The sequence below is a fragment of the Hyperoodon ampullatus genome (genome assembly GCF_949752795.1).
Source record: "Hyperoodon ampullatus genome assembly, chromosome: 14".
NCBI classification, from domain to species: domain Eukaryota; kingdom Metazoa; phylum Chordata; class Mammalia; order Artiodactyla; family Ziphiidae; genus Hyperoodon; species Hyperoodon ampullatus.
Window position 1 is genome coordinate 16,097,569 of NC_136927.1, and position 23,431 is coordinate 16,120,999.

Genomic DNA, 23,431 nt, shown 5'->3' on the forward strand with positions numbered 1-23,431 from the left:
TGCCTGCTTTAAACCAAGTGTCAGCAAGCCACAGCCCACAGCCCCAATCTGGTGCACTGCCAGTTTTTTTGTATGGCCTCAAGCTAAAAGCTGGTTTTTCCATTTTTAAATGTTGAGGTGGAGGCAAAAGAAGAATAATTTTGTGATATGTGAAAATTACATGAAATTCAAATTGCAGTGCCCATAAATGAAGTTTTATTGGAACACGGCTAGGCTAATTTGTTCAAGTATTGTCTGTCCATGGCTGCTTTCTGCTATGGCCAAGCTGAATAGTTGTGACAGAGACCATATGGCCTTCGAAGCCTAAAATATGTTCCATCTGGCCCTCTAAGGAAAAGTGTGCTGACCACAGATTTAAGTGAAGCGATGAATGGAACAGGAGGGCAGCATTTCGGAGCGTGGGGGGAACAAACAGAGCAGTGGCGCTGGGGCCCCAGGCACAGTCAGAGGGGCAGTCCCAGAGGGGATGGCTTCGTCCCAACGGCTGGGGCCCCAAGAGCACTGGGATGCTATTATCTGTGAGAGAGAACTGCAAACTCTCCAAGAATATGGAGATACAGGATTAATCTCATTTGGAGAAGAGGGTATGGCTCGACTAAGGTAGATGCAAAGACACAGGATTCTCCTGGATGCTTCAGTACTTGATAGTGAAATCGGAAATGGCAGAATTTGGTTTCCCTAACATGACTGGAATTGATACAGCTTTCCAGAAATATTATAGAGAAAGAAGGTTTATTAAGTTGAAGGTAGAAGACTTTTTGAATCTTTCTGCAAAGCTGCCTCGATTTCATACTAGTATTGCCAAAGGGACTGTTGATGCCATAAACCGTAATCCTAACAATGCAATTGAGAAGGTGAAGCATTATGTGAAATCTCTTTCCAGAATGTTGAAAAGTGAAAGACTTTTTTCTAATAACCTAATATAATTTAACCAAGGAATCATTGCTAAATGAATTCAGTGAAGGATTTGAATTTCTCAAAGAGCTACCAACACCCAAGTTCATCTTTGGAGGCAGATCTGGAAACAGTGTTGCATCACTGGTTTTCCAAAAAATGTGAGACTTTTTATTGGACAAATTCAGTTAGCTTTTTTAAAGAAACTCCACAACAAAGTAAACCTGACACAGAAAATCCAAGGGTAAATAAATGCTTAGTAATCACACAGGATGCACACGTTGTATAGATAGAACAGGTTAGTTAAAAAAAAAAATCATGAGCATGTAAGTGGTTGGGCTTTAGAGGTAAACCAAGAATAATTAAAATGTTTCTTTTGTATTTAAAATTTAAATATTTTTCTTTCTGATTTAAAAAGAAATATTCCTGTAACTGCTGAAACAGTTAAAAACTTTAAAGCAGTAAGTGAAGTTACAGGAAAAAAAAAAGATGTAAAGTGAAATCCAAAGCTCTTTCTCAGCCCTCTAAACCTATTGGCAGCATTTGACCCCTCTCCGTGTGACGGTTTCCCTCTCCTGGTTCCCTGCTTCCTTTTTAGCCTTTTTTTCCTCCATCTCTGTTGCTGGTTCCTCTTCATCTCTGAGATGAATGTTTAGGAAAATATCAGTGTGCCCCAGGGCTCAGCACCTGCACCTCTTCCCTTCTTTTGTCTATACTTGCTGCCTGGGTGTAGAATGTTCAAGGGATTTGGGAACTGATAAAAGAAAAAGGTAGAACTATGAGGTGGCAGGAGTGCATACCTACTTTATTGGGTGATGATGAAGCTCTGCACGTTTGCAAGGGTGGGGAGGGAGGAATGTTCCTCATAGCAGGAATCTGTCCAGAAGCTACACCAAGGGGGTTGCTACTCAAGGGGAGGAGGGCAAGAGAACTCCCAGGGGGAGGGGAGTCGGAGTGGTGCCTTTGGTGTCTAGGTAATGCCGCTCAGCCGCACAGCAGGGAGTCGCTGAGTCAGAGAGTCCAAGGGGCAGGAGTCTCACAGCTTATAAGGACTGAGGTCTGTCTTGTAGTCGCATGGCTCTATCTTATCAATGGCCAGCAGATGCTAAGTATAGTTTGGCAGAGGTATGCAAAGCAGATGGGCCTTGAATGTCCAAAAATGTGCTCCTTTGGGCTATGTTTAAAACGAATGGATGTATGAATTTTTTTTTTTTTTTTTTTTTTTTTTGATGGTACACGGGCCTCTCACTGTTGTGGCCTCTCCCGTTGCGGAGCACAGGCTCCGGACACGCAGGCCCAGCGGCCACGGCCCATGGGCCCAGCCGCTCTGCGGCATGCGGGATCCTCCCGGACCGGGGCACGAACCCACGTCCCCTGCATCAAAAGGCGGACTCTCAACCACTGTGCCACCAGGGAAGCCCCGGATGTATAAATTTTGAGTCTGGCACTGACAGGCTTTTGAGCTAACAGTTCTCAGCCTACAGTGAAGAAATAAACAACTTTGGGGCAGATATACAGAGGCCATCTTTGGCTCATTTATATAACACTAGGTGACCTCACCCCATTTTGAGGCTTTATACACCATCTTTGTGATGGTGACTCCCACACTGTGTCTTTAGCCACCCTCTTCCTTGAGCTCCAGGCCCATACACCCTACTCAACACTTCCACTGGGTGTCTAGTCACATCTCAAACTTAACAAATCCCAACCTGAGTTCCACATACCTCCCCTCTAAGCCAGTCCCTCCTGCAACCTTCCCCACCTCCCCTCTTCCCAGTTGCTCAGGACTGAAACCTTGGAATCATCCCTGATGTCTCTCTTTCCCTCCTGCCACACCAAATCCATCGGCCCCCCCTGTCATCTGCCTCCAAAATAGATCCTGAGTGTGACTACTTTCTCCCACCCCCAGTGCCACCACCCTGGTCCAAGCCATCACAATGACCCGCCAGGATGTTTTACAGTGGCCTCCTTGCTGGTTTCTGTGTTTCTGCCCTCACTTCCCCTACAGCCTTCTCTCAACCCAGCAGCCACAGTGTTTTTATCATGTAAAGCAAATCATGTCAGTCCTCCAGAGAACTCTCCAAGAGCTAAAGCCAAAGTCCTTACCAGGACCTACAAAGCCCTGCATGATCTGGACCCTTCCGCCCTCTCTACCCTCATCCCCTATGACTGGCCCCCATGCTGCCTGCTTGTTCTTCTTCAAACGTGCCAACCACATTCCTGTTTCAGGGCCTTTGCATCTGCTGTTCCCTCTGCCTGAAGTGTCCTTCCCCAGGTGTCCATGTGGCTCATCCTGCTTCCTTTTGGTCTTCGCTTTCTCATTGAGGCCTGTTATGTGTCCAAGTTTCTAGCTCCTGAGCTAAAAATAGTAATTGTTGCATTTAGTTAATTATTTAGCACCTGAGATCTCCCAATTATACATATGTTACAATGGTATGTTGTGGATTTTCATTTTGTAATGATAGGACGCTTTCTCCCCTCCTGTCCCATCACTTGATAAAATATTAGAGACTGTGACAATTAAATACTCAAGAAAGAAAAAAAAAAACTGTAAAATAACTATAGATGGCTGCATCTGCAGAAGGATTTGGGAGGAGGGGGGCAGAGGCCATTTGTTTCTCATTATATCAGGTACATAGGGTGCCCTAACAAAGTACCACACCTGGGTGACTTAAAACAGAAACTTATTTCACAATTCTAGGGGCCAGAAGTTCCAAATCAGGGTCTCAGCAGGGCCACACTCCCCCTGACAGTTCTAGGGAGGAATCCTTCCTAGCCTCTTCCAGCTTCTGGTGACCCCAGGCGTTTCTTGGCTGGTGGCAGCATAACTCCAGTCTCTGCCACTGTCTTCACATGGACTTCTTCCCTGTATGTCTGTCTTCACATGGCATTCTTCTCTGTATGTGTCTGTATCTAAATTTCCCTCTTCCTATTGGATATGGGCGCACCCTAATGAGCCCATGGTAACTATTACAGATCGCATCTGCAGAAGCTCTGTTTCCAGATAAGGTCACGTTCACAGGTGCCAGGGATTAGGACTTCAACATATCATTTTGAGGCACACAATTCAACTCATAACACTCACTCAATGTTTTGCCATCAACATATATTATTTTGATTAAAGAGGGAAAAAACAGTGACCCGGTTAGTCCTTGACTCCTTCTCAAAGAAATGGTGGCACCCAGAGGTCCTAACTGCACTCTGCTGGGCACTATGGCTCAGGTGGGATTCTCTTGGATGTCTCCTGCAACCTAGATAGGTCATTCGTGCCTGCACATTCCCCTGCCCTGAAGTGTCAGCAAAGTAAGATGAAAAGCTGTGCTAGAGCACAGGGCCTCACCAGGCAGTGGGCCAGGAGGAAGCTGTGTGAACCAGTTCCAAGCCTGGGGCACCATGCAGAGCTGTGCTCCATCTGCCAGCAGCTTCTCCTCATGAGCAGTGCCCACCGTGTGTGTGTGTGTGTGTGTGTGTGTGTGTGTGTGTGTGTGTGTGTGTGTGTGTGAGTGTGTGTGAGTGTGAGTGAGTGTGTGTGTGTGTGTGTGTGTGTGTGAGTGAGTGAGTGACTTGCCAGGCTGGCATATCATGCATGCAGTGTTTCTCTCATCCAGTAAGTAAATCCCTATTCATTTTGGGCCCCTTGAATTCTCTTTATTTAGGAAATGATTTTGTTTTCTACTGGACTGCAGTAGAGAAGGGGAGAGACATATTGCGTTGCATGTATTGCAACGTGTTAAGCATTTCCCAGTATCTTCTGTCAAGACACAGTAACACAAGAGATTATAACTGCAGTGTATTACAACGTGTGGTTACATTATTTACCATAAGACGAGTTTGAGCCTGCCGTTGAATGGTTTCTTAGGTTGGGCTTTCCCAGAAGCAATCCCTGAGATGAGAAGTTGAGGACAATCAGTTTATCTGGGAGGTGATCCCAGGAAACACCAGTAGGGTCACCAGTAGGAGCAGGACAGGGAGGTAAAGAGAGCCCATAAAGGGTGCACTAGAGAGCAGGCCACCTGTGGCACCTGGGGCTCAATCCCCCGGGGAGTTCTAGGAGGCACAGAATATGCGGCTCAGAGTTAATCCACCTGAGGGGTGTGGGAGCGGGCCTGCTTGTTATGGGTTGAATTTTGCCCCCAGAAAAAGATATGTTGAAGTTCCAACCCCTAGTTCCTCCAAATGTGACCTTATTTGGAAATAGGATTGATGCAGAGGTAATTACTCATACTGGAGTAGGGTGGGCCCTTAATCCAACACGACTGGTATCTTTAGAAAAAGAACATTGTGTGAAGAGGAGAGGGTCATAGAAAGAAGACGGTCATGAGAAGATGGAGGCAGAGATTGGAATGATGCTGCCACAAGCCAAGGAATGCCTGGGGCCACCAGCAGCTGGAAGAGGCAGGAAGGACATTCCTCTACTGACTTTGGAGGGAGTGTAGCCCTGCCAACACCTTAATTTTGAGCTTCTGGCCTCCAGAACTGTGAGAGAGTAAATTTCTGTTGTTTTAAACTACCCAGTTTGTGGTACTTTGTTATGGCAGCCCCCAGAAACCGGAACGATATTTGTATCCTAACTCCTTGTCCCACGAGGACTGCCTCCAGCAGCCACGACCCCTAGCACTTCCCACTCGCCTTTGGGAGCAGCCCGTCATGATCCCATGGCTGGAAAAAATACCTAGAGAGACAATAAGCAGCCTTTTAGAAGTGTGTGTGTGCCCAGATTTAGAACAATTTTCTGTCAGATTCATCACACTGATTCATCGCACTGGCTTGCTCTCCATATGACAAACTGACACTCTCCTGGAAAAGTATGTCACCAAGAGTTAACCTGACCAGAATCTGGCTAAATTATCACAGGCAAGTCTTAACTTAGTAAAGAGGAGGAGAACCAGGCCTTCCAGATGAATAAAAGTCATGGGTAATGCCCAGAGGACAACTCTTTACCTGAACTGCCAAAACAGGAGTAATCAACCAAGTAGAAGCCACCATCTGTGAGGAATGAAATGCCAAGTAAAAGAAGGGAGAAGTGCTATTGTCCGTTGGTCTTGCTGTGAGAAGCTGCAGCCATAAAAATGGTAGCAGCCACAGTTTCCTGCACCATTGCCTTACACTGGGCACTACCCCGAGTGTTTTGCTTAAATTCAGTCATCCTCACAACAAGCCAATGGAACAGATATCCTTGTTTTACTGATGAATCTGAGGCCCAGAAAGGGAAAGTAACTTGCCCAAAGTCACACAGTTACTTAGAGCCAGAGCCCTGTCTTCTTATAGAGCAGATATGAGACAGGCCCTGAAGGTCCAAGGAACTGTCTGGCCTACCCCAGATGTTGTGATTCCCAGTCTAGAGTTCTTCCCACTATCCAGGCTCTCTCCTTGGCCCTGAAAAATGACCCTTGGCCAGCTATTCCCAGAGTTCTCCAGATAATCGGATTTTAAAAGTAATGTCTTATAATAATTTTTGAAACAGGTTCTTCAAGCCTATTTAATCTTTCTCCAGCCTGGAGGAGCAATGTCTTTTCCTGACAGCTTTCTCTTTATATCCTCCACATTCTTTTTTTTTAATTTATTTTTTTGGCTGCGTTGGGTCTTTGTTGCTATGCGCAGGCTTTCTCTAGTTGCCGTGAGTGGGGGCTACTCTTCGTTGCGGTGCACAGGCTTCTCATTGTGGTGGCTTCTCTTGTTGTGGAGCACGGGCTCTAGGCGCGCGAGCTCAGTCGTTGTGGCGCACGGGCTTAGTTGCTCCGCGGCATGTGGGATCTTCCTGGACCAGGGCTCGAACCTGCGTCCCCTGCCTTGGCAGGTGGATTCTTAACCACTGTGCCACCAGGGAAGCCCCCTCCACATTCTTTTATTTCAGATGTTTGCTCTTTTCCTTTTTTGTTTGTTTCTGTATCCAAACACCAACCTACCAACCAATCTTAGTGCTATATTTTAGAATTTACTTTGAAGAATGGATCTAAAAGTCACACTCCTCCCTATTAACCCAAAGGAAGCTGAGAACATGACACTTTTGGCCTCAGGTGAATCTTTTATTACTTCAAACTGAGACATTTTTTCAAGGACGGTAGCACAGTCATTGTCACAAGCATGTTAATATATCTATTATTTGATAAAGAATATGCTACAAGTCATGCTATTCATATTTTCAATAACATTCTGGCAAAAATGAAGGACATTTCCAATCGTGTCAAACATTTGATGAACAGTAAATTCTACCTTCTGCCTTCGGGTAAATGAATGGGGTCTTTCAGTGAAGTGGTGGAAAACAGGTCATGTGAGGCTGCTTTTAAAATCTGCCCTTTGCTCCAATGACCATCAGCCCCTTCGGTTACCACTGAATTTCTCAGCTATTTTCTGTAGTTCCAAATCCATCGCAGCCAAGTTTTCAAGTTCTTTTTCCTAGAAAATACAGAAAAGTAGAGGCATGAGGTCCCAGATCAATTTAGTTCTTTGCAGTTTTAGGGAGTATGAACAGAAAGGGGAATTTTTGATATGTTAGAGGCTCTAGGAGATACCCGACATCAGTGGTTTTCAAAGTGTGGTTCCTTGACCAGCAGCATCAGTATCACCAGGGAACTCGTCAGAAATACAGGTTCTTGGGCCCCACCTGGGACCTACCTACGGAATCAGAAACTCTAAGGCTAGAAATCCCACATGATTCTGAGGCACATTCAAGCCTGAGAAGCACCAACCTACATGATCAATATTGGGGGAAAAAAAACATTGTTAAGGAAGGTTAAAGCTCTGGTAATGTTACTTCTCCTACACATAGATGTCTGACTGTTATAGGCCAAGAGATGACAGAGATAGAACTAAGCAACTAACTTCTGTATCACCTGTTCTTTTCTACCCTGGGAAATAGTGAGGAAAAGCCAAATGACCAAGGAGAAGACACTAGACCAGTGGTTTTCAACCTTGGCTGAACATTGAAACCACCAGGGAGCTTTAGAACATCCTGATGCAGCCGAGGTTGAGAAGCACTGCAGCACTGCAGTGGGAGGAAGTGGACAGGGCTGTGGACAATGGCTAGATGCCAGGTGGAAATCAAACCCAGAGGATGTCTCCGCTCCATTACTAGGCGTACGGTCCCATGGTGATTAATTCCCATCCGTATCTCCCCATAGTATCAGATAGTCTTGTATATAACATATTAAAATTAACCACCTGAAGTTAGTTTTAAGCAAAAGCCCCACGCCATACCTCTTCCTCCGTCAGAACTCCTTGGCCAGCCCTTTCCTCTTCATTTTCTGCTGCGTGGCGACGGCGTATCTGCTCCTCCGAGCCATAGAAGTCCGGGAACTCAGCTGACTTCTTCCTGTAGTGAAGGAGCCGGTCCAGTTCGGCCACTCTGTCATACTGCCTTTTCAGATCCAGTTTGGGGGCCAGGTTTCTCTTCTCATACCCCCAGTTTACATCCTCCTCAAAGGGCTTTTTCTCCCACCAGTCATAGTTGTATTCTGGGAAGAAATTCTTCTCATTCAAGGTCAGCCCGTTCTCCTCTCCACCCTCAAGAGAATTGTCATCCATGTGGTCTTTTCTCTCAAACCGGCTGCTCTTCCACTGGGGAGGGTCGTAGTACGGACCGACAAGCTCCGCTAACCTCTCCTTTTCGGTGATGTGATGGGGAGCGTACTGTTGGCCTCGAAGCCTAGCTTCTTCCCTGTTCTCTTCGGCGTCTTGCGGGTCCCCCCGCTGCGGCCACTTCCCTCGGGCTCCCTCCTCACCCCTTTCCTCATCATAGTCGAGGTAATTTCGCAACTCGCCTGGTGGATGCCGCCTCGCCTTGTCCGTCTGGCTTTCCTGGACGCGGTGGTGCGCTTCACCCAAGAACCGTTTCTCTTCCGTCTGGTGCAGAGTGGGGGAGGCTCCCGGGTCCCCTCCCCGGGCTCTGTGGCGGGTCCCCCCCTCCTGGCCTCTCTCTTCCTCGCTCCCCTCGTCACGGCCGTGCGCCACGCCATTCAGCTCTAGGCTGAGGCCTTTTCTCCCGTCCTCCTGCTCTGGGCTCTCCTCACTGCCAGGCCTGGGAGCCCGGTGCTCTTCACTTCCTTTGTCCCCATATCGTGCCCCCTCCGGGTCCCCGGGAGACCGGGCAGCCAGGTGACTCCTCACTTCCTCCCCGTATTCGGCTTCTTCCTCCGAAGGCCTGGAGAGGGTTGGAGGGCGGGCTCTCTTTTCCCCTGAGCCGCCTGTGCCCACGTGCGGCTCCTCCCGGGAGTACCCCCTTCCCTCAGCGGGAGGACTCCCTTCCTGAGAGGACCTGTCGGGCCTGCTCCTCCCGTGGTGGTGTCTTGGCCTCGAGCGTCGCTTGTCCGCCTCGTGGCTGACATCCTCCTCGCTCTCCTCAGGTCCTTCCCGGCGCTCGGGGTCGCTTTGCGGCTCTCGGGGCCCATTCTCCTGGCTCCCGGTCTCCTCTCCGCTCTCCTGGCTGCTCCTCTCCCGGCTGTGCGACTTCTCCAGGCCCCCCGCGGACTGCGTACCGTATCCGGACGCTGACTCGTCTTTCTTAGCTGGAGTCTGGTTTCTGTGGCTGGGAAGAGCAGTTTGCGCCTCTCCTGGCCCTCCAGGGTGTCTCTCCTCACGGCCGTCTTCCACACGCTCCCTTTTCTGATATTTCTCCGCCTCTTCTTCCTCCCTGTCGTGTCCATTGTTATTCTCAGAATGGCGTGTCTTTGCTTCTTTGGCCACTTGGTTGCCTTGGGGCTCACCTGCCCGCTCTCGGCTGTGCCCACCGCCCCCTGTGTCTGTCACTGTCTGGCCTTGGGCGTCCTCCTCCCCTGCGTCCTCCCTACTGGAGGTCCTGGGGGCTTCTGAGGCATCAGCTGGGCCTCTTAACAATCTCACTTCAAACCTTGTGTTTTCATTTTCACTTTTCTCTTCATCTTTGAGCTGTTTTCCACCTATAATGAAGATAGAAAAGAGTAAGTATCACTTCAGAATTGTTTGTGGTTCAGTAAGCACGGCCTCAGTGATCACTACAAATCCTAAAGATCCTGAAAGCCCTTGGGTAATTTTTTAAGTTAATAAAGAATATACTCAGATTACTTTTAAAAGAAATGGTATGGGGACTTCCCTGGTGGTCCAGCGGTTAAGACTCCACACTCTCAGTGCAGGGGGCCAGGGTTCGATCCCTGGTCAGGGAACTAGATCCCGCCTGCTGCAACCAAGATCCCGCATGCTGCAACTAAGATCCAGCGCAGCCAGATAAATAAATAAATATTTAAAAAAAGAAAGAAAGAAACGGTATGAAAACTCCTTAGCTGTGTTTAAATCTGATAATAAATTCTCTGCATAGTTATTTTTTCATAACACCCAACAAGCATCTTTCAATGACCAAATTGAAATCCAAATATAGGTTTATAAAATACTAGAATTTAGAACCAGAAGACACCTTAGAATTTGTGTATTTCATCCTCCCCTTTTTGTGGACAGAGACACTGAGGCTCAGAGAGGTGTAATTCAGGACCATTATTTCCATGTTTGCTCTAAATAGGGGTTTAAAAGTTAGCATTGTGTAAATGGTTCCCACTAGAATCCAGCTCAATGAAGTTAAATGCCCAAAATGGGAAATATCAGATTCAACAAAGGATTAAAAATTTTTTGATTAGTTTATCAGACTTTTATTATCCAATCAACTGTGTAGATGCAACTTAGCAGTGAGTGACAATAAAACTTAGTAATTGGTGATAAGCAGGGTGTTTGTTTCTTCCCTGAGAAAACTGCACAGCAGTGGAAAGGACCATGTCCTTCCCTCATTCAGGTCGCATCCACCCCACATGTTCTCAAATGTTGAGAATGAACTTCAGTAAACTGAGTTATCTTTGTATTGCACAAATCAACAGTAGACAGTATAACCGACATTTTAATTGAATGCTATTTTTTCTCATCTTTTCTAAATGTTGACAGCATCTTCACTAAATCCTCCTTAACTCAAGGGCATCCTGTGAAAGAAGATATGCGGTTGACACTGTCTGAGTTGTTAGCTGGGAGGGCTTGGATTTCAACTGATGTCACTGAGTTCATATAGAACACCTGAAGCCAAGGCTGCTCACAGCTCTAGGCTGACGTCTGCGCCATCCATGGTGGGGGCCGCCAAACCTTTGTGGCTACTGAGGACTTGAAATGTGGCTGGTCCAGACTGAGACATGTTGTAAATGTAAGAAACCACCAGATTTCAGACTTCAGATGAAAAACAAGAATGTAAAATATCTCAAATTTTCATATTGATATGTTGGAATGATAATATTTTGGATGTATAAGGTAATATATATTATAAACATTGTATGTACAAATTATATATTGAATAAAATAAATTGGACAAAATTAAATGTATTATTAAAATTAATTTCACCTGTCGCTTTTTACTTTTTTAATGTGGCTACTGGAAAATTTGAAATTATATTTGTGATTCACATGATATTTCTATTGAATGGCTCTTGATGAGTCATTTTGAACTGATATTTGCAAAACAGAAAAAATTGGTCTGTTTTGTAAAAATGTCCAAGAAATAGCAGACAGTCTATTCCTCTCTGCTTAAAAGCCCATCCTGGCATGATAATATTTTCATGTTTTATGAGGCAACTGAAATGTCCCTGACCTTTCACACCCAGACACCTGAGGGCTGGCCCTTCACCGGTGCCTTTGCCTTTTAAGAACCAGTTGTGGTGTGTGCAGCACTGAGGCAGGGCTGACCAGGTATGCACAGGTAAGCAGGGAGGCTTTGAGCAGATACTGATGTCATCCAGACAGAATCTCAGCTTCCCGAGGCAGAGGCTGTGTGGCCCCTTTCCTACTGCCTGCTGGTCAAGAAGAGAAGTATTTTTATTTTTTCCAGGTTAAATGTGTGCTGCTTGTAGTAGCTTGCCTGAGGCTTAGCACTTCCTCCTAAATTGAGCTTTAAGTCCCCTCAGGTGAGATCTCAGGAGGGCTGTGATCAGCAGCATACAGTCTTGTCAATCTGTAAAACCAAGGTGTGAAGCTCACTCTTACTTCAAGTAAAAAGGGGAAAATGCACCTTCCATCCCTAACTATCATGTTGCCAGAGATGACCAGATCAAAGAGATTCTTATACCTGTTAAGAAATTGGACTATGAATTCCCTAAGGTCTCTTCAAGCCATGAAACAATGATTCTTCCCTGCTCCCCAAATGTTTGTTTGCTCAGTAAGCGTGTGCTCACTCCAGAGATGTGCTGGAGAGAGTGGGAGTGGAGACAGAGATGGGCTGGGGATGGGAGGGAGGCTACATGAAGGAATTCATCCAACTTGTTGGCAGAAAGATCCACCAGTCCTGTGATCAGCATAAGACATTTCAGCATGAGAGAGAAAACCAGAATAGGACAGAAGCTTTGTCGCCTGCCAAATCAGTAAACAAAGGATGTCCTGGCCATCTAGGCACTGCAGCCACACCTAACTGTGTACCCAGAGGGGATTCAGGATGGAAAAAAACAAGATAATTAAGATTCGTATCAAAGGAATGACTTCAATAAGCCCAGACTCCTGCATCTTCCCATACATAGAAAAGTGCTAAATTCGTTAACTTAAGATGTCTGGTTTTCTTTAATTAACAGTAATATTTTGATGTTCTGACTATCTGGTTTTTATTGCAAGAACGCCTGTATATCCTGGCTCCTCCCTTACCTCTTCAAAACAGTCCCTCAGACTGTATCTGAGAGGTTGTCTCCTGGAATGTATGTCCATGGAATAAAATATAAATCTCAAATTTTAGGTTGTGCTTCTTTTTTTTTTTTTCTTCAGTCGACAGAAGTTATGAACTGGTAGCCCAAAGGTGAATTCTATTTGGCCTAAATAACATTTTTAGTAAATTTGAATTCAGAGGCAATAGTTAAATACTAGGAGATATTGCTTAGATATCCAAATTTTAAATTCTTTTGAAAAATCCCAAGATCTGGTAACAGAATCTCTTTTTCTCTCACAATAGGTTTCAAGCTGAGAAAAATCTATTCCTCCTTAGAAGGGGCATGTATCCTCCAGTTCGTGAGTCACTTCCTGTCCTATTTTATTCCTTTCTCTTATGTGTTTGTCTGGCCCTGGCTGGTGTTTGAGTCTGCAACCCCGGAGGAGCTCAAATCTCCCTGATCTCAGTATTTAATGGCTCTCTGGGTATGATGTCTCCAAGGTCCTGACAGACATGGGTCATTTGATTTTTACCAGTTTTCCTGGGGCTCTCTCAAGAGACTCAAAAGACCCCAGGGCACAATCAGTGATGAGCAGAGGCTAGACTCCTATCTGAGAGCTAAGAATCTGATCTTGGCAGTTAGCAAAGCCCTACAATCAACAACTCTTCCTAAGCAATCTTGGTTCTTTGATGACCTAGTATGACAGACCCAAAAATTCTGCATCCATCTGGTAAACAAAGAAAGGGGAAGGGAGATACGAGATGGGTTTGCCCAAAGGAGCAGCATTTAGTCCCTGCCTGGAGACCCACCCTGCTCTCACTCATTCCCTGCAATGGCTAATAAGCTCATTCTAACAAGCTCATTCCTGTAATTGCTGTAAAAGAAAGTTGGGGAGAAATTCTGAAAGAGGCATGTAGGCTGGGAGTGGTAGAGAAGCTTCCTTCCACTGTGCATGGGTCTCCTACAGTCTCAGGCCCCCACACCTACTTTGGTTATCCTGAAGCCCCCAATAGTGGATTGAGTCCCCCCAGGTTACTCTTTTGGCTAGTCACTCATACTTGTTATAATTTTATGCATGGGCCTCATGTGCAGCAACAGGAAGAGAGTATTATCTTGCAATAGGAGATTTTGAAGGTGAAAATAAAAAAGAAAATCCACTGTTCTCAGCCTGACTAAAAATTTAAAAGCAGAGAAAGGTGTTGAAGAGAACAGAGCTTTTCGGATTTGTTTGAATCAGTTTGACTTCATGCTAAAAGAGATGCATAGTTTTTGTTTTTGTTTTGGCCATGCTGTGCAGCATGCAGGATCTTAGTTCCCCAACCAGGGATCGAACCCATGCCCCCTGCACTGAGAGCACAGAGTCTTAACCACTGGACTGCCAGGGAAGTCCCAGAGATGCATAGTTTTGTAAAATTTACCTCTTCATGTCAACTTCCGATGGATACTGCTCGTATCACTGTTCAAATTTTGTTTTCAGCATAAGCTGTTTTGTATAGAGGAACATTCCAGTCTAGACCCAGAAGACCATTGCTCTGACTCCTTGGATGCTCTAAGTATACCCCCATCCCTTCCAGTTCTCAGGCCTGGAACTCCTGATACCATCTGGTAGTACCTCTCATTCTAACAAGCTATGTATTAAAATGGCTTAACCAATCTGTCATGTAAACAGGCCAGAAGTTTCCCAGTCACCTTTCCAAGCTTCTAACTCCTCTTTGTCAGAAGAGTAGAAGGTAAAGAGAAGAGTAATTTTTGTCTCCTATCCTTTCATCTTCCATTGCTTCCAGAACACTTCACCTCCCTGTCTAATCACAAACGAGCAATTCCCATACCTCCCTCCACCCAAATGAAAGCCTGTTTTAAAATTCCAAACTCTCAAGCCAAGGAATTTAAGAACTATATAGACAGCTCACAGACTATCATTGACTTCAACTCCCTCATTTTACTTTGAGGAAATAAACCCAGAGAGGCAAGGGGTCTTCCCCATGGTAACACGGCTATTAAGTGGCAGAGAAGGGTTTGGAAGCCATATGTTATCTCCCCAGATACTGATCTAGCCTGTAGTCTTCCCACTGCATCATGCCTCTGGTTCATATGGAGGTAAAGTGGAAGGCGAAACAGAGGGAGCAAGAGAAAGAACTACTCAAGGGACAAAGATCTCCTGCAGTGGAGGATACTTACTATTCTTCAGGACTTGTCGGCACTCAGGGGTGATGGGTGGAGTGTTGGACGTCGACAAGGCATTTGAGAGGACCTCGATGATGCAGCGAGTCACCTAGGGGGAAACCAGAAAGCAGGCTGGCAAAGCTGGTATCACTGGAATGCCCGACTACTTAAGCCAGAGCTGCTGTCAAGAGAGGCTTGGCTATGTGACCTGTACCGATGTAGACACCTTGGGTCAGGAATGTAGACTTACATATAGGACTGTAATGAAACCTCCCAGGCCTCCCCACAGAGCAATGCAAGAAGGCACTGGGTCAGGACTATCCAGAGAAGAGAAGTAAACACCCATTTCTGAACAGATTCAAAGGAAAACAGTGTGATGACAGCTATCCTCAGGGGCACTAAAACATCCAGGAAGGAGGTAAAAGCCCAGGGCAGGAGGGACATCACTTGCTCCCATTTCCTCATTGTTGTTTGTCTATTTTTGGTTTTTATTTTGTTTAGTTTGATGAGATATGGGATGGGAGAATCCACAGTCTAGATATAAGTCTGGATTCCAGACTTCCATTTCAACTTACCATTTCTTCACTGTGGTTCCTGATGTCCACTGGCAAAGAACTGACAGCTTTGAAAGAAAAAGAGAATGGGAAGTGAGTTGATTTTTGGAAGCTGTGTGTCCCCAAACTCACAAAATCACCCCACCCCCAGCATGTTACTTGGAAGGAGGGTCAAAGTCAGAGCTGAGCAGAGTGCAGATAGTTGGGGATGTCTATCCCAGGGACCAGAATTGCCCCAGTTGCACACACACACACGCACACATGCACACGCGCACACACAGCTGTTTCCCCTAGCAATGTCATAAACATGATTTGAAAATGAATGCTATCTTATATCCAATATAAATCAAATCCACACAAGGGGAGCTTCTGGGATACTGGCAATGTTCTGTTTTTGATCTGGGTGCTGATTACACAGGTGTGCTTAAGGAGGGAAAAATTCAGTAAGCTGTATACTTATGATCTATATGCAGTTTTCTGTACATATATTATATGTCAATAAAAAGTTTAAAACAAACCTAGTTTAAATGAAACCGGGGTGCCCTCCTCAACCCTTCTGCCTACTCAAAATGGGTAAAGATCTGTGATTCCCTTTGCCTTTTCCTGTCCCCAAGAAAATATTCTCCCTGAAACTCACTTCCTTTACAAAAATGTGGTTATGATTATCTTATATAATTAATTACCTCATTTTACTCCCAAGCCTTTTCTTGGACAAGCACGCTTATGTGTCTGTATCAGTGTTGTTTCCCTTCCCCCATGTTGTCTGCAGCCATGTAAAAAATATGGGAGGTATCTAATTTTACCAGGACATTGTCGAGTCTGCAGTATCATATGCAAATAGGTGTTTAATGGATGGTTCATGAGGATATTGCAAAAAGATCAATTTTAATTTATTTAAATTAAATTTCATGAGATGCTGCTTATTTTAAACCAGCGATTGAAGTGATTGAAGTGCCTTTGTCATCTTAGGAAATGCTTCAGGGGTGTTTTTAATTTTACAGTGCTTTTTTTTTTTTTCCCCTTTTTCAAAGTTGCTTTGATTCTTTTATCTTTCACTTTGACTTTGTTTTTTCTAAGCCCTTTCCACTGGAGAAGCTCAAAGCATTTACATATAGGCCCATCTCTACAGTTCTCCTGACACTCCCTAGAGGAGAAACTGCTATTATGGCTGGAGAGCTCAGTGCAGAAGATTCCTCCAGGTCTCTGAGACAAGTGAAGAGCTACTTGGAGCAAGAGCAAAACTCTCAGACATCAGAGATGGAAGCTGCTCAAATGCTGTTTCTTATTACCAGCAACCTGACCTTTCCTCCCCAGATATTTGCTTTCCAATCTCTTTACCTCCTCCCAATCAATTACATATCATAGGGCTCAATCTAGAAATAAAACTCCTATTTCATTCGCTCACCTTACTGAATTTTCCTTTTCAAAGCACAGCCTGGGATCTACTTCAATTGTTTCAATAGGCCCAAAGTTATGCAGCACGTTAAAATCATTGGTAAAATATTTAAGAAGTGATTAACAAGATACGACCCCACTATCTTCCTGAAATGTAGTTCAGACAAGATTTGGATGGCCACCTTTGGTACTCAGGGTCCAATATGCTGGGCCATTATTTTATCCCCAAATGGCTGTTATTTGAGAACATTCCCACTTTGGCACTTACTCTTCCCACCTGAGATCTGTAAAATGCTCTGAAAAGAAATAACTGAGAGAATTACTTCTGTCATAAACTAGAAAGTGCCTTTTAAAATTCTAGCTTTACTAAACTTTCTTTGGTAAATGCAGTTTCTTGCTAATAACTTTTCTTTTTCCACAAATGTTTAATAGGTATTATTAAGTACTGATATTGCTAAAGTAGTAACAGTCATCTGATTTGAGGGGAGAGGAGTATTTTTCTTTTGTGACTCTAAACAATTTGTAGCTCATGTTTCTTTTTACAGAACAATCCTGTTTCCTAATTGAGGCTCTTCAGACATCTTTTTGATGGAAAGGAACTAAGGTCTCCTTATGAAAGCATATTATGCATCTAGTGAGACATCGAAGTTCCACTGTATTTCTTCCAATAGAATCTGTGGCAGCAAAGTGATAACCGAATGTATGTTGATACACCTAAAGTGGTTTAACTTATTTTTGTAAAAGTTAACATTAAGGGTGCACAAAAGAAAATCCAATAATTGTGAAAAAAGTGAAGTAGTCAAATGGCAGAAAAATTTTCAAATAATATCATATGATAAATCTGAGAATAACTTCCAAAGTATTAATATTCCATAAGACTACCAAACTAAGGTTTCATCCCAGAATGAAAATACAGCTATAAAATAACATGGTACGCAAACTCTATTTTTTTTTTTTTTTTTTTGGCTGCTTTGGGTCTTTGTTGCTGCGCGCAGGCTTTCTCTAGTTGTGGCGAGCGGGGGTTACTCTTCGTTGTGGTGTGCAGGCTTCTCATTGTGGTGGCTTCTCCTGAGAGCACGGGCTCTAGGCACACAGGCTTCAGTAGTCGTGGCACACGGGCTCAGTAGTTGTGGCTCAAGGGCTCTAGAGCGCAGGCTCGGTAGTTGTGGTACACGGGCTTAGTTGCTCCACAGCATGTGGGATCTTCCTGGACCAGGGATCGAACCCGTGTCCCCTGCACTGGCAGGCGGATTCTTAACCACTGCGCCACCAGGGAAGTCCCCGCTAACGCTTTTGAATGCAGAAACCATCTTACCTAGTATATATGAATAGCATGTAGCTTCTTCACTCATATGAATTTTTAGAGTGAACAACTCCTGTAGAAAGGTGTAGATCTCCCTTCAGAAGCTCATAATGGTAGGAAATGAGCCAGATGGTTTCTGCAGGTTTCCTGTGATTTTGCTAAAGAACAAACTCTGCTTGAAGGCTACCATGTCTAATATCCAAGCATTTGGGGGAGGTGGGAATGGGGAATGACTGCTAATGCATATGGAGTTCCTTTCTACCATGATGAAAATGCTCTGAAAAGTGATAATCTGTGAATGTACTAAAAATCACTGAATTATGTACTTTAAAAGTATGGATTTTATGGTATGTGAATTATAGCTCAGTAAAAAAATTTCTTTAAAGAATATAATATCTTGATTTTAGTTGCTGTTAAAATATAAACCCTTCTTAAAATATTACCTTGCATAAGAGCCATGAATATTTTACCACTATAGTTAAATAAGTCTTATAAATGACATTGTTTTTGTGGTCTATAGCACAATGTATAGCACAGATTTAGCTTGTTAAGCAATTCCTTTCTGAAAATATTTTTGACCAGGAAGGACTCTAAACATTCATTTGGTTTCCTTTAATTAAATCGAGAACATTTATAGGCAATTTGTAAGAGTGACAAGAATTTTAGAAAATTCTGAATGTATGTAGTTTGCAATAAAATAAATTACCAGTGGCTTTCATTTTCTCTTTGGGATCCCGTAATTGCTGTCAATGAAACCCTCATATTCATGTATGGCAATGCCTCAACTCTAGTTAGGAATCTCAATCTCAGTTAAGAACAATATTCTATGAGGTCATTAAGACAGCTAAAAGAACCCCTCCAATTTAATCTGGTGGTGGCATATTTACTTCTCAATGGACTCATGGATTTTATTTCAACACACACACACACATACACACTTTTCCCTCAAATCTCCAAAGATCATTTCTTTGAGATTCAGAGTAGTTTGAAAGATCAATCCCACAATTTTCCACACATAAAGAGGCACTGTCAAATATCTACTACTTAAAATTGTATCTTCCCAAATTGACTAAAACGATTTTTTTTTACTACTCTAAAAATATTTTTCGTGCTTATTTTATACTCATTATTTTTCTGGAATACAAAGGTCAAAATATTTCTTGCAGTTTCCATTTATAACTTAAAGATGGATTAATTTGAATGTGAAATTACCTCTCCCCAGAGGCAGAAATACAAAATACAGAAAAATATTACACTAAACCTGTGCATACATATACCTGAACACACATATATGAATGTGTTAAGAAAAAAGATATATCTTATCTATATATATATACATAAGAGACTTACTTTTATCTAATCATGTTTAAATAATAAAATAATAAAATAAATTATACAGTTGCCAACTAATATAATACATGTACTGCTGTCTCTCCGTGGTCATCTGGCTTTAAAAAACCAAACAAACACTTAATTACAGGTACAGAATAAGACTATAACAGCATCTCTCTAAACAGGTAAAGAGGATGTGACATTTTAGAAGTGAGCACAAAATGTGGGGTTTCCTTGGAGTCGCGGGCACGTCTTCTTTATATCTATTAAAACAGACTCTTTTGGTTGGGCTAGGAAGCTCTCTGGCTTTTTCCAAGTCAGACGTTGGGGCGGGGAGTTGAAGGGAAATACCCAGGGAAGAGAAGAAAGTAAGAACCTCAAGCAAGAGGGAGACACCATCCACTCAACCCTCCCCGTCTCCCAGTATCCGCCAGTCAGGATGCCCAGAGCGGCCGGAGAGGCAGAGGCTGGCGCTGTCCGCGGTGCTGAACGTCCCATAGTGCCCACTCACCCGCCATCATCGTGGCTCCCAGGAGGCCGAGAAGCACCGCAGGCTGCATGGCCCGGCTCGCCGGAATCTGCGCAGGAGAAGAGGGCTGCGGCTGGCGGTGAGCAGACGGGGACGGAAGGCGAGATGAAGATACGCCGGGAAAACAGCCTTGTATCCTGGTCCCCGCGGTGTGGCGCGGTTGGCGCAGGCCCCGCTCTTTTAAAGAGCAAGCCGGGGCCGCAGGGCCGGGAGGGGCGGGCACCCAGGAGGCGGCGCCCCCTCGCTCAGCCCTGACGTCATGAGGCGGCCCCGGGGCGGTGGCGCAAGTAGGAAGAAATTTACGCCAGTCCAGTCGCCTTGGTGCTCGGGGTCTTGAGCGGGGGTGGGGAGTTAGGCAGAAGAAGGGGTGGAAGGGTGAGGGGAGGTAGTTAAAACGAGTCGGGGGGAGAGGAGCGAGGTCCTGCTTAGATTGTTCAAGCCTGTTTCTCATCTCCCCCGCACCGCCCCACCCCCCAACCTCCATATCTAGAAACATGTGTTTGAGGCTGTGTATGTCTTTTCACTGTTGTCAGTTGGTCGACAGCCAGTTCCTACATTCAGACTTACTTTTCTTTTTTCTCATTATTTTATAAACCTTTTATAATTTCAGATCACCATGTACGGGGAGGGGGGTGGGGAAGCCTTTGGGTAGAAGATTTCTCAGGATTTCTCTGAAAGCAGGATGACAGAGGAAATCAATATTTTCCTTAGGAAACAGGGCTTTAGAATAAACATGGTATGAGATAGGGGTACAGTCACTCTTTTTTTTTTAACTCTATCATCACCTAATTGTTCTGGGAATTTTTTTTTTTCCTGAAATGACCATATTTCCCACCTGCTCTGTAGTTTAACTTTGAAAAAAACCTGGAGTCCATATGTGTATGGGTATGTTTCTGGACTGTTCTAGAATATCAGTCCATTCCATTTTGGTGGTCTATTTGTTTATCCTTGGAGCAGTACCATACTTTCTCTATCACCATAACTTTTAAATAAATCTTGATATCTGGTGGAAAAGGTCTTCTCACCTTGTTTTTCTTTAGGATGTTATTGGTTATTCTTGGCCCTTTGCATTTTCATATAAATTTTAGAATCAGTTTTCAATTTTCATGAAAAAACTCTGAGGATTTTGATAGGAATTGCATCAACTCTATAGATCAATTTGGTAACAGCTGACATCTTTAATCTGTGGATCAATTTGGGAACAGATGACACCTTTACAAGAGTGGGCTGACCTAGCTTTTTGATTGCTGATGTTGTTCTGGATATAATTTTATCTCAAGTTGTACAGAATACTATTACTATAGGAAAAGAAAAGAAGCCATAGGGAAGAACATTTCTCAGGAATGCTCTCAAGGAGGAATTAAGGAGGAAAGCATATCTCCCTTAGGAACCAGGGTTCAGAAGAAAACATAGCTTTGCACATGGCTCCTGAAATAGGTAATCCATCAGGACCCAGCCAGGAAAATGAAACTACCAGAGGGAATTTAATACAGGAAATAATACTCAAGGATTAGAAAAGCTGAAGAGCAAATAGGAGAAAATGAGGAGACCCAGAGATTGTTAACTGCAGGCAGCTGCTACGCCCCGAGGGAATGGTGGTAGGGTAAAAAAGGATGTATCTTCACTGGACCCCAGAAACATGGACCGCCTGGTAGGAGCAGGAAGCTTTACAAGCTACAAAGGCCATGGGGCCATGGAGGAAGGGAGCTAGAACCACAGAAGAGAAGCAGCCACGGCTAGAGATGCATCTCCTTCCTCCCAAGAAGAGAAAGGGGGATAAAAACACTGACTTCTCCTTTCTTTCAGTGCAAGTACCTCTTAGTGGCTGAACATACCTGGGAAAGACTGACAGGGAAGACTGTAAAATTTAGTTTGCAAGAGCCAGTCTCTCCAGCAACACAGAACAGAGGAAGGAATCAGGAAGCAAACAGACAAAAAAATGGCATATAGTTCAAAACCACAGGTTAGCAGTACAGGTTCTGAATTTAGATTTTTCTCTCAAAATTTATGAATTCATTTCATTTGCATATATAAATGCTTACTATATATCAAGCACTGTAGTAGATACATATTCCACTGGCTATAGCAGATTACAGGGTTAATCCCAACATTAATGGCAAAAGGAAATATACTCCTCCCCCTGCTCTAGCAGAATTCACTAGTCAGAGAGTAAAGGTGGGAGAGGTGTAGGGTAGACTCCAGGTCTACAGAGGAAGGTGAGAGAACATGGCATGCCAGGAAAATGGCATTACCATGGAAACTGATGCCGTGCAGATGTACATCTACAGAATTCTCTGTGTTTGTGGCCAATAAGATAAACATTTATTCTGTGACTTTAAGGTTTTTTCCTAATAAAGACCATGTCAATAAGTAGTTTTCCTTAGATAATTTGATCCTACAATACATTTAGTACCTGGTTTCTTATGTCAGGTTAGATTCCTAATACACTTTGACATAATTAAGAAATCACAAATCGAATCTTCATCTTAAGAGAAGATAGAAACTATTTTTTTAACCCACTAAATTATGGGTAATATAACTCCATATAGCTTGCAAGAAGATATATATTAACATCTCTAAAAAGAGGTCAAGAGATGGGACTTCCCTGGTGGTCCAGTGGTTAAGACTCCTCGCTCCCAATACAGAGGGCACGGGTTTGATCCCTGGTTGGGGAACTAAGATCCTGAATGCTTCACGACACAGCCAAAAAAAAAAGAGATCAAGAGATAGAGCTACAACCATTCAGGTGTGACAAAACAGGGAATCTTCCTCTTCAGTTTGGGGTTTGCAGAAAATTAGATGAACAGGTGCACTTATTTGCTTATATACTGGAGAGAAAGCAAGAAATAGATATTGAGAACTAGGGGAGATAACTATGATTTGGGTCTGATGGGTTGGTAAGACCATTAGGTGCTTGACAAATCTATTATAGTTAGCAACATATCACATGGTAAGGATCTAGAATGAAGGCTGCTTGCTGGTCTCTCATATGTTCCTCCTCCCAACATACACACACACACACACACACACACTGCAGCAGATGCTGCTGGTTTTCTGCCCATTTCCTTAATTTCCCTCAGTCTTACCATTTTGGAGCACACTGGCTTGATTTCCAATGGCCAAGATCTGCATTTCTTGGCCTGATAGCTCTCTCTGGTCACCAGAGCAAACAGAGCTGTGCAAATGGCAAGTTGGAAATGCTGAGGAATCAAGACCCCCAGGAGCAGCCCTCACCCAAACATGAGGTGTATAAACACCCCAGATTCACAGCTCCCTCAGAGGTATGTATTCTACATAGGCCCTGAAATTTTCCCAGCGAGACTGAGCTTAGTTAACCACAGTGGAAATTTTCTTGATAGCAAGCTCTTTATGGCTGACTTTCCTTTCCTGTTTTTCTTCTCTATTCCCCACTGCTGTTTCTTGGAATTATCTCCAGATAAATTACTTGCAGTCAAATCTTTGTCTCAAGGTCTGCTTTTTTTGGAAAGTTGGACGATGACACATACATTCACAAACATATAGCAGGATGTTAAATAGAATTTTTCTTATTATGTCTGACTTTTGACTGAAGCCTCAAAGCTAGGCAACATGGGTTTTAAGTACTCACATGCTTCAAAGAGAGGAGCCAGTC

The 23,431-nt window shown here is 44.0% G+C and overlaps 1 protein-coding gene and 1 pseudogene across 2 annotated transcripts; one reads left to right on the forward strand and one right to left on the reverse strand.

Moving 5' to 3' along the window:
* The first annotated feature begins 366 nt into the window (after positions 1-366).
* On the forward strand, positions 367-1,059 carry LOC307062995 (EEF1A lysine methyltransferase 2-like; annotated as a pseudogene). The gene has a single exon. The product of its transcript is annotated as an EEF1A lysine methyltransferase 2-like (transcript).
* Positions 1,060-7,206: 6,147 nt separating this feature from the next.
* CHGB (chromogranin B) lies at positions 7,207-19,831 on the reverse strand (the record flags this gene model as incomplete). The annotated part of the gene is made up of 5 exons (XM_079718741.1): positions 7,207-7,290; positions 8,092-9,788; positions 14,703-14,796; positions 15,263-15,309; positions 19,783-19,831. The coding sequence occupies 5 exons, from the start codon at positions 19,829-19,831 to the stop codon at positions 7,207-7,209; spliced, it is 1,971 nt and encodes a 656-aa protein (XP_079574867.1).
* Positions 19,832-23,431: the final 3,600 nt, after the last annotated feature.